Raw genomic sequence first — 16,815 nt, 5'->3', positions numbered from 1 at the left:
CTACGTGGAGAGTTCCAGACCAGCATGAGCTTTATGAGGCCATTTATAATAAATAAATGAAGGAAAAAGAAATAGGCAGATGTGACTTCTTTAAATACCAAATAACGTAACAGTATTTCACACTTAGCTACTGCGTACACTAATATACGCAGTCTGGGTGCCCGTTATTTAATGAAACTTAACAGCAGTGTGCTTTAAATGGGTTTTCTCTAGAAGCTAACTTCTGTAATCTAATTACTAGTAGGGTTTTTGTTTGTTTGTTTTGGTTTTGGTTTTTTTTTGGTGGTGGTAGTGTTGTGGGGGGGAGGTTTGAGACAGGGTTTCTCTGTGTAGCCTTGGCTCTATAGACCTGGCTGGCCTCGAACTCAGAGATCTGTACCTCTACCTCCTGAGTGCTGGGACTAAAAGGCTGCTGGGATTAAAAGGCATGCACCACCACCACCACCACCACCACCACCACCACCACCACCTGACTACTATTAGCCTTTTCCCCCAAAAAAACAGGGTTTCTTTGTGTAGTTTTAGTGCCTGTCCTGGCTCTCACTCTGTAGACCAAGCTGGCCTCGAACTCAGAGATCCGCCTGGCTCTGCCTCCATAGTGCTGGGCTTAAAGGCATGCGCCACCACAACGCAGCTACTATTTAGTCTTTTAAAGAAAGTTCTTTCCGTGTTTTGAGGCCTTTGACCCCAAACAACTTTATCCTCCTGTCTTTGGGTGTAAACTAACATAGTTTAGTTCGTTCTGTTGGACAGCCCGCTCAGCGCATCCTTGATGCTTCCTCACTCAGATCATCGGTACCTTTATAGGCAGGAGGGCAGACTCTGATCCATGAATGATGCCGCCGCCGCCCCACTGCGCCCTCTGCTGGTCAAAAGGTGGAGTTGCCTGCTGACCGTTCTGTAGACCGGCCCTCCTGTGTCCTCATTTCCTTGTGGGAGTAAACATACACCAGCTAAGCTTACACTCATGCACGCCCTGTTGCCGCCTCCTCCGCATTTGCAGCCGTTTTTTGCCTTATTTTGTGTCCTTACATACTTGTGCTGTTCAGCATTCACAACAGCATCATCATAGAGATGGGCTTCAGACATATTACATTTGTCAGGATCAGTCATTTGAAAAGGACAAACGTTTGGTCTTCAAATCTTTGTGTGCTTTTTAGTTCATCGAGTACGCTGTTGCTTCCCGTGACTGGTAAATCCTTTCCTATTTTCCAATTTTAAAATGGAACTCGGGCTGGAGAGATGGTTCACTGGTTAAGCACACTGGCTGCTCTTGCAGAGGACCTAGGCTCAGTTCCCAGCACTCACGGAGCGGCCCACAGCTGTCTGTAAAGCCTGTTCTAGGGCACCCAGTGCTCTCCAAAGACACAGGCCTACATTCAGGCAAAACATCCAGACACAAAATAATGATCACTGAAAAAGTAAAATGGAACTCTACAAGAGTGGGATCACTTCTGTCTCTCTCTTTTTAAAAGACAGAACTCGCTGTGTAGCCTTGGCTGGCCTTGAACTCAGAAGAGGTCTGCCTGTCTCTGCATCCCACAGGCTGTGATGAAAGGCCTGGACCACCATCCCCACGAGTTGATCACTCCTTGAGGGTCAAGCCTAAGCATGAGGTGTGGACAGAACTCCAGCCAAACTTGTGTCCCTGTGCACAATACTTTGGGGGAGGGGGCGCGGTTGTCTATGTTTTATTATCTACTCTAGGGTAGACCCTGGATCTGCCTCACCCCCCCACACACACACACCATGGGGTAGCCGTTCCCTGGGGCCCCTGCCTCTGCTGCCGGAGTCTGCCGGAACTCCTGCTGCAGCTGAGCAAGGGTTTCCTCTGTGGCTCTGCCACTCGAGGATCCCGAGGCTGAGGTCTATGGCACTTGGTTCCCACTGTGCTACATTCTGGCCTTTTCTCCCACTGCGGCCTGAGCCTCCCTCAGCCCCTGTTTGACAAGCACTGGACCCAGAAGCTTAAAGACCACGCTGGATCCACGCGGCAAGGCCAGCTCCCTCTTCACGATACGATGATCTTCTGTTAGCTGTGCCTCCAGCCTCAGCCTCCCTGACCTGGGTTTGCTCAAGTCCCTCCCACAGCTGTTGATGTTTCTCCACGGCTCCCTGCAGCTTCCTTTGGATCAGCTCTGCCATGACACCCCATAAAGGCCTCCTGGGGGTGGGTCGCTGGGTTTCAAGCTCCCCATCTTGTCCCCGCAGGAAGGACAGACCTTTGAGGCCCCATAGCCTCTCCTCATCCAGACTAGCCACTCCCTAGGAAGACCCCAGATCCCCCGACCCAAGCCCTCTCACTTAAAAATCTTTAAAAACTAGTATTTTTAAAATCACTGGAGCATTCAGCTGGGGAGCCATGCTTCACATTCATCATGGAAAGTATTCCCCTCTCCATACTTTCAAAGCTTCACAGGAACACTTTTCAAGGAAGGGTCCATAAGTTAAATCACTCAAATGTCAGCTTTGTACTTAGTGGTTTTTAACTGGGCAGCATTTTGGCTCTGCCCTTAGTGGTGAGGAGATTAGATCTGAGGAGATTGCTGTAAACACCTCTGCAGGTCTTGCGGGCTCCACACTACAGAGGCAGAGAGCAGAGGGCCTGTCCTAAAGTGGGTGTCACATGCCGCTGAGACAGAGGAAAGGATGTATTTAGAAGGCCCGTGCCCTGGAGACACTACAGATCAGCAACCCCAAGAGTCGTGGAGGTGGGGGACCACAGTCAAGTCTCTGAGAAGCAATCAGTGGCCATCCAAAAAATTCCACTGTGAGAAATGGGAACGCGGGCCAAAGAGATGGCTCGGTGGTTAAGGGCACTTGTTGCTCTTGGAGAGGACCGGAGTTCAATTCTCAGCATTCGGTTTTTTCAGGCAACTCAACAGCGTCTTCTAACTCCAGCTTCAGGGCGTGTACCTCACACCCTCCTCTGGCTCTGTGGGTGTGAGTGCATGCACAGATACACACAAATAAAACCTATCGAGGAGGAGGAGGGCGAGAGAGATGGCTCGGGTTAAGAGTACTGCGCTGCTCTCTCAGAGGGCCGGAGTTCAATTCCCAGCAACCACACAGTGGCTCCCAACCATCTGTAGTGAGGTCTGGTGCCCCCTTCTGGCAACAGGCGTATATGCAGGCAGAACACTGTATATGTAATAAAAATGTTTAAAAAATGAGAAGGAAATAATGCAAAGAATACAAATGTCAAGGAGATAGCCAGAATTCATGACAGAAATTCTGGACAGATACAGAGTGAGTGAACTGGGAGAGGTGGGCATATCTTCCCAGGGTAGAAAGGAATCAGAGAGGCTGACATTTGAAGAAGCTGGCCAAGGCCAGGCCACGGGTGGCACACACCATTTACCCCAGCACTCAGGAGGCAGAAGCAGGCAGCTCTCGTGAGTTCGAGGCCAGCCTGGTCTACAGAGCGAGATCCAGGACAGCCAGGGCTACACAGGGAAACCCTGTCTCAAACAAACAAACAAGCAGAAGCTGTCAAAGAGGCAGGTGACAGGAAACACCACCGTGGCGAGCCTGGGTGGCAGGCATCAGTCTGCAGACAGATGCTGGGCCGCGGGTGGGGCTCTTCCACAGAGACTGACTTAGCATGGCGGCCCAGCAGGCTCAGCTCAGCAGGGTCTGTGCTGAGAGAACGATCCACGTAGATCTTGGTCTTTCCGTGTGAAAGACATCTGCACCCTAATAAAACTTGTGTTTCAAATGACGCGCGGCGGCGGAGGAGTTGCTGAGGGGTTGGTGCCTCAGCGGCGACACGTGTGCCGTCGCTGCTTTGTGAGTCACAGAAAGGGCAAACAAGGGGCTGATAAGTCAGGGCTCTGTGTCTGAGGGTCAAAGCGCAATGCCCAGTGCTAGAGAGTTTGGTGACTTGGATTCTTTTAATTACCGAAGGCAGTACAAATTGAAAAAAACTTATAAAAATTTAGAAATCTGGTTTTCGGCCATGACAATGCATATATATCTTTTGGCCCGATGAACTCATTGATGGAATTTTATACAAAGAAGACCAAGAACAGCACAAAGCTCTAAGGACGTGAGCGTGTCGTAGTCATAGCAACAAGGTGAAACCACCCACATGTTCTCGGAGAAGTGACTGGGTCAGTACATTGTGCCCCCACGGCACACGTGGTGACTCCAGGGCAGCCCACGAGGAAACCCATCAGCATTGAGAGAGAGGCTGCAGCAGTCTGGTGGATACAGACCTTCACCGTGGTACAGTGAAGGCCTTCCCCTCACATTTTATGTCATGCTTCCGCACACACACATAAAAATACATGTTATGAGATGCATAAAACAGATGGCCCCAAAATGGAGAACATGCAGGGTGAGGTTCTGATGTGTTTCCTTTTATCCTTCTAGGCACACTGTGTGGTGTGAGGACACTGTTTCGGGTGCTGGGTGCATCTGTTCACACTGGTGTGAGCGCACTGCTCCAGGGGCTGGGTGCCCTGTTCACACTGTGGTGTGAGTGCACTGCTCTAAAGACTGGGTGCCCTGTTCACACTGTGGTGAGTGCACTGCTCTAGAGACTGGGTGCCCTGTTCACACTGTGGTGTGAGTGCACTGCACTAGGGGCTGGGTGCCCTGTTCACACTGTGGTGAGTGCACTGCACTAAGGGCTGGGTGCCCTGTTTACACTGTGGTGTGAGTGCACTGCTCCAGGGGCTGGGTGCCCTGTTCACACTGGTGTGAGTGCACTGCTCCAGGGGCTGGGTGCCCTGTTCACACTGTGGTGTGAGTGCACTGCTCTAAAGACTGGGTGCCCTGTTCACACTGTGGTGAGTGCACTGCTCTAGAGACTGGGTGCCCTGTTCACACTGTGGTGTGAGTGCACTGCACTAGGGGCTGGGTGCCCTGTTCACACTGTGGTGAGTGCACTGCACTAAGGGCTGGGTGCCCTGTTTACACTGTGGTGTGAGTGCACTGCTCCAGGGGCTGGGTGCCCTGTTCACACTGGTGTGAGTGCACTGCTCTAGGGGCTGGATGCATCTGTTCACACTGGTGTGAGCACACTGCTCCAGGGGCTGGGTGCATCTGTTCACACTGTGGTGTGAGTGCACTGCTCTAGGGGCTGGATGCATCTGTTCACACTGGTGTGAGCACACTGCTCCAGGGGCTGGGTGCCCTGTTCACACTGTGGTGTGAGTGCACTGCTCCAGGGGCTGGGTGCCCTGTTCACACTGTGGTGTGAGTACACTGCTCCAGGGGCTGGGTGCATCTGTTCACACTGTGGTGTGAGTACACTGCTCTAGAGGCTGGGTGCCCTGTTCACACTGGTATAAGTACACTGCTCCAGGGGCTGGGTGCCCTGTTCACACTGTGGTGTGAGTACACTGCTCTAGAGCCTGGGTGCCCTGTTCACACTGTGGTGAGAGTGTACTGCTCCAGAGGCTGGGTGCCCTGTTCACACTGTGGTGTGAGTGCACTGCACTAGGGGCTGGGTGCCCTGTTCACACTGTGGTGTGAGTGCACTGCTCTAGAGACTGGGTGCCCTGTTCACACTGTGGTGAGTGCACTGCTCTAGAGCCTGGGTGCCCTGTTCACACTGTGGTGTGAGTGCACTGCTCCAGAGGCTGGGTGCCCTGTTCACACTGTGGTGTGAGTGCACTGCTCTAGGGGCTGGGTGCATCTGTACTGAGGTTAAGGAAAGAGCAGTGTGATGCATTTGCCCCTTATTTATTTTCCCACAGACCATGTATGCATCTTCAGAAGTTGAATATCCAGGGCTAGAGTCCAGTTCAAGACAGCAAAGCTGTCCAAAACCTGTGAGTAGGCGACTGAAATACTTCTAGGTTTAAGTGTGATTTGCGTACCTTATCCACACTGGAATACTTCCTCATCGGAAACAGTTATCAGTATAAGGTATAAGTGGTTATGCCTAACATAAAGAACTAGTTATTTAAAATAGTGGTTTTTCTCTGTTACATCGTTTGTAAGGGCCTGTGGGTTTGAAGACTAATTGAACTTGCCGTCAATGTTTGGCAGACTCTTGGGACCGCCTCCTTTAGAGTGCTCTAGTAGTTTAATGGCCTTGTCGGAGTTGTCAATGTTCCTCAGCAAAGTCTCTAGTCGCCTCTTAATTTTCTTCTGATCTTCCAGAGCGCAACCGATTACTATCGACTGAAATTTTTGGTCAACTGGCCCGGGCGGCACCTCAGATGAACACGCACTGTAGAGTGACATTAAGTGACTCTTGGCATTTCCCAGGTCGTCCAGGAACTTACTGACCACCTCATCTATAATCTTCGTGGCGTGCTTCAAGGATTCCTCCTGCTGGGGACTTCGAATTGTCTCCACTGAGACCTCAACGGTGAGCGTGCGGCCCATCAGGCGGTTTGCAGTGAGGTTTAATTCCTCTCTTTCTCCTAAACACGAAACAGCAGTCAGTAGGAGACAGAAACTTAACCACGTCAGCAATGCCAAGGCGTTCATCTGTGTCTACCTTTATTTTGTATAAGCACTTCTGTGAATTTTTTAAAGGTAAAAGCCAAAAACACTACCGCGTGTAAGATTAACTGAGGAAGTCTGATTACAGAGCTAGGTCACAGAACGCCTCTGCCCAAAGTCTTTACTCAGTAAGGGCCAGCTCCCACCCCAAGTCTGTATGTCCACATATTTGGTGGAGGCATTTATAGCTAAAATGGAAATCAAGTAAATTCAGAGCAAGCAGAGTTTAGCTGGGAGGATGGCTAGGGTTCGAGATGGGGCACAGCGGAGGCTCGATGCTGCACACAGGACTCGCGTGTCTGTCAGAATACACGGCACACTTCCGGCCCGGAAGCAGCAGTGATAATGTAGGACCAGCGGGCTCCCGAGAAAGCCCTGGCCCTCTCCCCTGCAGACATACTCAAGCTGGCCCCGGGTGCGAGTCTTGGCCAGCGACTCCAGGAAACTGTGGTGGCCGTGGGCTCTGGCGACATTTCAAGATATACCCCAAACCGTCAACAACTTCTTTTCCAGTTCCAGAACTCCCGAATTTATCGGTCCTTTGCTATGGTGGTGAAGGGACAGACTAGGCAGGGCCCACTGTGGGTGGACAGCATTTGGGGGCTGGAAGTTCAACTGCTTATCTCCCCAGCCCCCCAGCCCACTGTATTGGGTGATCCATTCCTCCCTGGGTTGCCACAGACCTCAGACGACCAGGGCAGTGCGTTTTACATTCATTCCTCTGCCTGTCACACCTCAGACCATCTCACCTTGTTCCTTTGTAAGGTCCAGGACCTTGTAAAGCGCTGTGGTCCCGAGGTAGGCTGCATGGCTGTACTGCCTGCCCGCCCTTCTGGAGCTTGCAGGCTAGCATGGGCGTGGGGGACACAATGACACAATGACCACCGCCCGCCGACTGGCAGCGCTGCTATTAATGCTCAACAGGGGTAGGCGCCCCCCAAGTCAGGCAAGCATGGACTCACATTTGTCAGAGACTCCCTGGAAGTCTAAAGCGCCCCTTTGTGGAAACAGTTCTCACCGTCACTAATCTGCCTCATGTCCTGGCTGTTCTGGATGCTGTGGATCATCTCCAGAAGGATTTCTTTCTCTTGTTCAACAGCAGTGGCTGCGTCTCTCAAAGCTTCAACCCTGCATGCATTGGCACAACAAAACAGTTATTATAGCAACAGTGTCCTTCCTATTAATTTCCCTCAGCTGCCATCTAGATCAGCCCAAGTTTAAAGGACAGGAAGAAAGCTTTGCAAAAATGCATTACTGCAGAAATGCATTGCTGGACATGGTGGCACACGCCTTTAATCCCAACACTCAGGAGGCAGAAGCAGGTGAATCTCTGAGTTTGGGGACCAGCCTAGTCTACTGAGCAAGTTCCAGGACAGACAGAGCTATACAGAGAAACACTGTCTTAGAAAAACAAAACAAAACAAAAAACCAAAAAGAAGCATTACTTAAAAAAAAAATTCTAATGTGTGTTTTTGTCTTGTTTTCTGAGACAGGGTTTCAAAGGCAGGCCTAGAACTTGCAGCAATCCTCCTGTCTCAGTGGTGGAGCAGCAAGCACGGGCCACTCCCTCTGGCTCCTCAGCTTGCTGAGCTCCTGTTTCCTTGCCCAGGGCAACCAGAGACCAGGTTCATCTGTGTGGACTTGTTCTTTTAACATCTGTGTTTGTGTTTTCAGTGCATTTTCAGTGTGCATCCGCTTCTCTTTTTCCACCTTGCTCTTCAGGACCACCTGGTTCCTGGGTATCCATGCTGCACTCTGTACCATGTGAAGCTCTGACCATTCACGTTCACTTGCATGACTTGGCGTCTACACGCTCAAGACATGAACTCCTTATGGGCCACAGACATGGAAGCCGTTTCTCCTGTGAGCTGCGTTCAGGATGGCCCTCACTGAACAGATACTGCCCCGTCCCCTGAGATAAACTTATACTAACTCTATTACCCAGGGTGCCCTGTGCTCTGTTTCAGCCTCAAGCACGTGGAGTCACCTGCATGTGTTGACCTACCGTTAAAGAGCTCCTCTTTACTTTATTAAAGATTTGTTGTAGGTCTGTGTGCCTGAGTGTTTTGGCTGCATGCATGTAGGTGCGTTATATATGTGCATGGTGCCCACAGAGGACAGGAGGGCTTTGAATGCCCTGGAATTGGAGCTATGGATGGTTATGATGGGTGCTGGGGACCGACCTCAATCCTCTACCACATCATCCAGTGCTCTTCACCACTGAGCCATCTCTCCAGCCCCTTAGTTTATTTTTTTGGAGACCCGGTTTCGTGACGTAACTCAGCCTGGCTTTCCTGCCTCTGACTCCTGAGCTATAGCTCACTCTGATGTGGTTCTTATCGTGGCTTTGCCTTGTGGCTTAGCCTCTCGAAGCTTTTCTGACATCCTGGCCATACTATTTTCCCATGTTCTAGTTATACTTTTACCTTCCCGGTATTTGTTTCTTTAGTCCACCAGAAAATGCTCTGGCTTAGGCAACAACCAAACAGCCCCTTTCCTTACAATTCTTCACACCAAATCCTGTGTTACCTACATGAGATGCACCTTTGAGACGGCTCCCGTCAGTCAGTGTGCTCGCTGCCCTCCCCCACACTCTTACAGCGTCATGGGCTCTGCACTGTACAATTAACTGGTAGAATAGCCTCCTCCAAAATCTTCTACAAAGATAATTTAGATATTTGTAGACTTTCATTCCTCCATATAAACTGTATGTTTGATTTCTTTTAAACAATGCGGGAGCCAGGTGGTGGTGGTGGTGGTGGTGGTGGTGGTGGTGATGGTGGTGGCACACGCCTTTAATCCCAACACTCGGGAGGCAGAGGCAGGCGGATCTCTGTGAGTTCGAGGCCAGCCTGGTCTACAGATCAAATTCCAGGACAGGCTCCAAAGCTACACAGAAAAACCCTGTCTTGGAAAAAAAAAAGGCGGGGGGGGGGGGGGGGGGGGGGACTTGACATCCTCTTGACAATGTAGTTTAATTTACATCTCTTTGTTTACTTCAGTTTTATATATTATTAGCTTTGAAATATTCTTCACAGTAGCCTTATGGATTTCTGAGTGTTCCAGAAACCTTATGGCTATTGTTGCAGATCAGTTTAATTATGTTTCCAGTCAGAGACATGCTGTTTTTATGAGTTCTGCTTACAACTGGCAATCTTGCCTGTATTAAATTTTAACGGGTAGTCCATCACTTCTACCATTTCTTCTGAGTTAACGTGATCATACTGTCTGGGGGAAAAAAAAAAAGAGTTTCTGTCTCTTTTTCATCCAGCTGATTTTCCTTACAGTACTGACTGATGTCTTTTGGTTCTATATTAGACAGCGGAAGTGATGGGGGGGTTGCTTTTGCCCAAATTTAAAGGGAAAGTCTCTTTCAGATTCTGGTGTAAAACCCTGATCATACATACCATAGGACACTTCATCCCCTACCTCCACCAACTACACACACACACACACACACACACACACACACACACACTTAACTTCACATACAGGCGAACAAACCCTGCCAATCAAAACCAGGGTGTTGAGTCATGAAAAGCAAGAGAAAAACATCTCACACATTTAAAAGTTATGTATTTTCAGGTCACTTTCTTACAGGTCACAGTGACTACATTTCCAGCTTTTGTAGAGAGACAGTGATAGATGACCCCAGAATGTGAGGCCAGGGACAGGCGTTCCAACCCAGATCAGTAGTGGAAGCAGCCAGAGAGGGAACAATTCCACCAACCTTTTATTAGCACACGTCAACCCGTGACCTCCCATTTTCACCCTGTCCACATGTCACCCACCTGTCAAACCCCAAAATAGCACCATGAGGTGTTTCGCTTACGGCATGTCTCTAAAGAGCCAGCAGAAGCGGGCAGGAATTGTATGTACCAATCTGGCTGAAGACAAACAAGTCTGGGTAGGGTTACAGGCTTCTTCGGGCACCACTGTATTACAGTAGCGTCCTCAGCTGAAAAATGGGAGCCCAGTAGGTAGGAAAGAGGCCCAGCTGGCAGCAGTGTGAAATGTTTATAATTAGAAACGCTAATTATGACTCCAGTGTTTAAAGAAATGATGCGCAGACTCTGAAGGACCAGATTCCATTTTAACGCGTGCGCGTGTATTAAATATGACTGAGGGAATGGACGTTGTTCTAAAAAGGGTTCATTTACAGTAATCAGGTACAGCCGTGAGTTTGCGGAATTAATGAAACAGACTAAAAAGGAAATATCCTAAGGGGAAAAAAAAAAAAACCACCTTTTATCTGTGCATAAAGGAGCCATTTCGAGCTAGGGATGCAGCTTTGAGGTACAGAATGTGCTTAGATTTGTAAAAGCTTGAGTTTGACCTCCAGCAGACAGAGAGAAGGAGGCTGATTGACTGATGTTGATTGATGGAGGCTTTTTTTTTTTTTTTCTGAAGGAGTTCTTTATACATAGTAGAAATTCCCAGAGCAATATACACATCTACATATATTCATCCATTTACCATGGGCCTTTCATTTGCTGTTCTTCCTTCCTACAACCTTCTTCCTGATAGTTAGGATCCTTTAAAGAATTGTGGTTCCCTTGGGCAGGAACTGTTCACCGCTTCCCTGTTTCCTTTCCCTTAAGGGAAATCAGTACTCTCCTTGGCCCTTGTCTTCGTTAGGGTTTCTATTGGTGTGACGGACCACCGTCACCAAGAGCAACTTGGGGAGGAAGGGGTTACTTTGCTGACTCTTCCATACCACAGTCCATCAGTGAAGGCAGTCCGGGTGCTCAAACAGAGCAGGAACCCGGAGGCAGGAGCTGATGCAGAGGCCACAAAATGTTGCTTACTGGCTTGCTCCCTCATGGCAGCCCAGATGTGGCACCACCCACAATGGGCTGGCTCCTTCTGCGCCAATCACTAATTAAAAAAAAAAAAAAAAGCCAAGGCAGTGTGAGCGGTCACTGTGAGCAGTGACCCCTTAGTGTGTGGAGGGTCAAACAACCCTTTCACAGAGGTTGCCTAAGACCATCAGAAAACAACAGATATTTACATATTTGTTGCAGACTGTTACTTTTGTTTATGTTGCATTTGTTTAACTCTGTGAAGCTGTGTTCCTGTGCCTGTCTAAAACACCTGATGGTCTAATAAAAGAGCTGAATGGCCAAGAGTGAGGCAGGAGAGAGAAATAGGCGGGGCTGGCAGGCAGAGAGAGCATATAGAGAAAGAAATCTGGGAGAAGAAGGAGCCAGAGAAGGAGGAGGACTCCAGGGGCCAGCCACCCAGCCACCCAGCAAGCCACGGAATAAGAGTAAGAGAATGGGAAAAGCCCAGAGGCAAAAGGCAGACGGGACAATTTAAGTTAAGCAAAGCTGGCAAGAAAAAGGCCAAGCGAAGGCCCGGCATTCATAAGTAAGAATAAGCCTCCGTGTGTGAATTTATTTGGGAGCTGGGTGGCTGGCCCCACAAAGAGTAAAAAACCAACAACACATATTCATAACAGCAGCGAAGTTACAGTGATGAAATAGCAACGAAAAGAATTTATGGTTGGGGGTCACCACACCATGAGGGACTGTATTAAAGGGTCGCAGCTTAGGAAGGTCGAGAACCGCTGCCCAAAAAGGCTTTCTTGCCTACAGCTTGATCTTACGGAGGAGGCATCTCCTCAGTTGAGAGTCCCTCTTCCCAAATGACTCTAGCGTGTGTCAAGGCGACTTTAAAACTAGCCAGGACAGCACCCCCACCCTCTTCCTTGTGAGACAGGGCCTCATGTATCCCAGGCTGGCTTGGAACACACTTGGACTTCTGATGCGCCCGTTTCTACCTCCCGAGTGCTGGTATTACAGAAGGGTGTGATGCCTGGTTTATTTGTACTGGGGATGAAACCTAGGGCTTCCTGTGCATGTGCACTAAACCACTACTCAACCTAGGGCTTCCTGTGCACTAACCCAGCATACCTCACTACTCAGCTTGTTTAAATTATGTTTGTACTCTTCATCAGCTCTTGCTGGACTTAAACTCGATTCACAGAATTCTGTCTATGTAAGCTTTTCCACTAGTCGGAGGTTAGTGACTGAACCTTAAATACCGCCTGCCTCCCTTCCTATTAGTTTCTTGAGACGCTACGATAGACAGATATAAACATTCAATCTTAATAAACTCATGTGATGATTCTTCTCTTGTCGGCAACGGGCATTTCTTGGTGGACTGGGATCCAGGGAGCAAGCAGCTCCATGTCCAAATCGGGAAAGGAAGCGCCCTCACATCACGGCTGCCTGGGCGCGGAAAGCTGCTCTACTCTAAGCAGGCTTTGGCAGAGACACCGTAGTAAGAATTCTCATGAGCACAAAACTGGAGCATCCTCTCCTGGTCCCCAGCCTCCCAGGCATCTATCTCATGAGCCTGCAGCGGAGGTGGGAGGGTGAACTGGGAGGAGGGCAGGCGAGGAAGTCGCTCACAAAACCCAAACTGTGGGAAGAACTACTGCTGACTTGGCCGGAATTTCCTCACCCTCGACACCAGTGATAAGGAGACCTTGGCTGTGACTGAAGGAGGTAAAGTAGGAGCAGAGTTTAACCCGGCGATCGACAGGGCTGGCGGAAAACATCAGCAGGAGTCAGACGCTACCTATGATGTCAGCACGCGTGCGCTTCACGGTGGTTAGTCTAGACTTAGGGTCACGGACGCAAGCTCTTTTTAACGAAAATGTGTGCTTCCACAAACAGGGAGTCGGCAAACGTTCCCTTCAGGGGGTGTATGTGAATGGAACTTTTTCCAAAACAAGTTCTCAAACTCACAGACTGAGGCTCCACGTGAGACCGTGGCGTCTGCTGCAATTCCTGATCCTGTCAGGAAAGACAGGTTCTCCCCGTCTGCCTTCACTGTACATTAGCCTAAGGCAAGGCACCTAGTCCCTCGGTTTCTTTTTTTTTTTTTTTTCTCCAGACAGGGTCTCACGTATCCCAGGCTGGCCCAGAACTCACTACGTAGCCCAGGATGACCTTGAACTTCCGATCCTCTCGTCTCTAGGACTGGGACTATAGGCATGCACCACCCTGCTTGCTTTCTGAAGCCAGGTATCAAACCTAGGGTTTTGAACATGCTAGACAAGCATCCTACCAGCTAAGCTCCCATGGCAGCCCGGAGTTCTCACGGCTGAAAGATAATAACATCCTCCCCCTCAAGGGTTTTAGAAGTTTCAAATTACAATGTATATGAAAAGTGTTCTTTTAAATTACAGACTATCACTCCACATTAAATATGGCGTCCACTTGCTCTGTGAGTCCTGGAACACTGGGACATCCTAACAGGAACCTTAAGCAGGAAGAAACCCCAGCGGGGGAACGGCGCATGTCCCCGGCCCCTGCAGTGACCACGGTTTCCTGCCTGGGTGGGTGGGGGGCGGGGTTTGGAAAGGAACTACTCACTATGGGATCGGTTTTGGGAAACGAATGAACAGCCAGTCTCCTAGTCCCACCTATCACTCATTCCTGCTCTGCCAATCTCTGAAACGCAGCCCTTGGACAGTGTCTTTATCACCCACAGCTTCTAGAAGCTACTCGATACTCGGCACACGCTGGGTGTTCAATATTCACTGGATTGATTTTCTTCTCTCTTGGTAAAATCGCATTCTGATGCCAACTGGACGGCTGAAAATGATCTCTCCAGCCCTGGGACACATGGTGTTTGAACTGCACAGCCAGCCAGTCTTCCCGTGTTTAAATGTGAAGCCCACTGATCTTGACTGCAACTCGAGGCACGTGGTTTGTCTCTGAGCCTCCATTTCTCATCTGCAGAATGCAGATAATGGTAACTCCCACAGAGTCAGGGGGCCTAGCATACAGACAGATGCTAGCACGTATTATTTATAAACTAGGATCAGCATTAAAAAGTAAGAAGTAAGGTATCTCGCCACGACGAGTTCAGAATCCCAACAGAACTGGTGGCAAAAAAAAAAAAAAATCAAGAAAGGACAGGGTTACCTCTTTAGAGGAGATGTAGTGGGAACTATTTTTTAAATGTAAGATAGTGTAGTTAGTATTATAAACTATTAGAAACAAACGGCAATCCGCTAACAGCTTGTAAAACTGGGCTCAACATTGTTAAAGCATTTTAGAAATCCTAGAGGTCAGTGCATCCTTCAGGACATAACACCTTTGGTGTGGTTTCAGTTTCCTGAGGGAAAAGTGACTCCCACTGTCAACAGAAACCATACCACTGAATGGAAAATGTATACTGGCTACAAGCTAGTGTTTTGCAGTACCAAATCCACTGCTTGACTAATATTGTGTACTCGAAAGAAGCTGGTAAAGGGAAATCACAGAAGCGTCATCTTTTCTCTGTCCTCCATATTTAAAAGTCTAATTTTTAACAGTGAGTAGTGCTCTATGGCACTGTCGAGGTGGCTCCTAAAAAGGACCCCCACACCTGGAGCCATTAAACACACATTCATCAAATCTCCTCATCAGCACAACTGTTAAGAAACAGAATTTAACTGCTTAGGTGCAATAACCAGAATTCCTTTTACATTAATCAGACACTAGAATGCAACACCTCTCAAACCCGAGACTTTGGGGACAACCCCCATCCCTCACCGCTCTCGCTCTTGGGAGGCATTAATTCAGGTTTCAGGGCAATGACTCAGCTTGAAGAGTAACAACTCCCTGAGCCCTTTCAAGGAAAAAAAAATCTGAGCAGTTGAGAATATACTGTCAAAGGTCAGCGTCTACTTCGTAGAGGGAAGAAGCATCCCCAGCCCTCGGAAGGGCTTGAACGCTGAGGCCCCTTTGCCCCACTCCGGGCTGGGCACATATGGTTCAGGCTTCTCTCGTGGCTACTCAGGAAATGGTGAACAATGTCTCGCCTGCTGGTTCTCTGCTCCTAATAGTAATAATAATGAGTGCCTCACTCGCAACAAAGCTGCTGGCTGTAGTTTTCTGTGCAAGCACACTTCCGCCGCGTGTTCGGTGGACGAATGGAGGGAGATAAAGGCACACCAGACTTCAGGGTTTTGCTTATGCAGAACCTGGAGAAAACTAGGGAACAAAATGTTCGCAGTTCCTGGAGGCTCGGGGTGCCTTGATAAGATTTTCACCGAACAACACCCGCACACAACCAAAACTTGGACAACTCTGGAGACATTAACGTCTCCACCAGACACATAAGGTCTCAAATGGTTACGGACGACCCAGTATTTGCAGCAGTTGCTAGTATTCAATACTTAGAAATTTTACTACAAGGCTGATCCCGTGACAGAATCTCGGGCAGACAGAGTGTGACTCCTGCCTTTCGTGTTTTCAGGCCTGTGGCTGGCACTTCCAAGGTGCCACCAGTGTCTTCTAAATGCACAACAGAATACCGACAGACTGCGGAGGGCATCGCACGTGGCTAAGAGGAGGAAGGACGGTATCCAACTTCGGCACCACCACCCCCTAGCCCCCCACGGCCCCTCGTGGGTCTGATTCCCGCTGGCCGCGGGAGGGAGGGGGCAGTCTGGAATTTTCCTTACTCTGGAGTTACTATGAAGTGGTCTGGGGCAAAGAAACTTCCTACAATGGGAAGGTGGGGAGGAAGGGAGAGAGACCCACACTAAACTGCTACCTCCCTCCAAAGAGCATCACTGGAAACGTGGAAGTTAAAGGCAGCGGGGACCACACAGAAGGTTCTGGAAGTTGGGCAGGCCCGCGCTCGCCGGGGGAGGGGAGCCCACCCGAAGCGCGCGCCCCCGGCAGCCCGCTCGCCCGCCCGCGCCGCCCGCCCTCACCTGAGCTCCAGCTGGTCCAGGCTCTCCAGCAGGCGGCTGGAGCGGTCGGCCATGGACGAGGAGCGGCAGAAGCGGCCCTCGTGGGCCTTGGCGCTGATCTTCGCCTGGGCCATGAGCTCCGGGGGTCCGCGGCGTCGGCGGGCAGCAGTGGCGCGGGCCGCACGTCGCCGTCACCGCGGGCGCCGCTGACGCGGACGGCGCCGCCCCCCGAGGCCGCGCGGCCAAACAAGGGCAGGCGCGGGCGGGCGCAGCCGCCGCCGGCACCGCGGGGTGGGGGACCCTGCCCCGGAGCCCGTCGCCAGCCTCCCACCCGGGCTGCACGTTGGCTCCTGCTGTTTCTCCCAGCACCCACGATTCACGGCAAGGGCAAAATCGTGCAGCCCCGTGACGTGGGGAGCGGAAGACAATTCAGTGTGCCCCAGGGGCAGTCTCTGCTTGCCCGACCTGTCCGGTTACCAGGCAGGCTCCTAGGAGAACCGGGAGAGCCGGGACAGCACCGTGCTCCAAATAAGGAGAAGCCAGCCGAGTGCTTTTGTACTGTCTCGCCTTTCTAATGAAAGGATTGTTACTTTCACACTCAACTTATTTAAATCCTCTGTGAATGATAGTCACTAGGCGCCCGTGTCAGAAGC

The 16,815-nt window shown here is 50.2% G+C and overlaps 1 protein-coding gene and 1 pseudogene across 1 annotated transcript; both read right to left on the bottom strand.

The window, feature by feature from the left end:
- Positions 1 to 1,289: 1,289 nt before the first annotated feature.
- Positions 1,290 to 2,289, bottom strand: LOC114690556 (annotated as a pseudogene).
- Positions 2,290 to 3,874: 1,585 nt separating this feature from the next.
- On the bottom strand, positions 3,875 to 16,360 carry Bag2 (BAG cochaperone 2). Its single transcript, XM_028865384.2, has 3 exons — positions 16,184 to 16,360; positions 7,481 to 7,590; positions 3,875 to 6,380 (listed from the first exon to the last, which is right to left on the bottom strand). Exons 1-3 carry the CDS (start codon positions 16,294 to 16,296, stop codon positions 5,971 to 5,973), a joined length of 633 nt encoding a protein of 210 aa, XP_028721217.1. The 5' UTR covers positions 16,297 to 16,360; the 3' UTR covers positions 3,875 to 5,970.
- Positions 16,361 to 16,815: the final 455 nt, after the last annotated feature.

This window comes from Peromyscus leucopus, chromosome 16_21, assembly GCF_004664715.2.
Source record: "Peromyscus leucopus breed LL Stock chromosome 16_21, UCI_PerLeu_2.1, whole genome shotgun sequence".
NCBI classification, from domain to species: domain Eukaryota; kingdom Metazoa; phylum Chordata; class Mammalia; order Rodentia; family Cricetidae; genus Peromyscus; species Peromyscus leucopus.
This window is presented reverse-complemented; position numbering and strand designations above follow the sequence as displayed.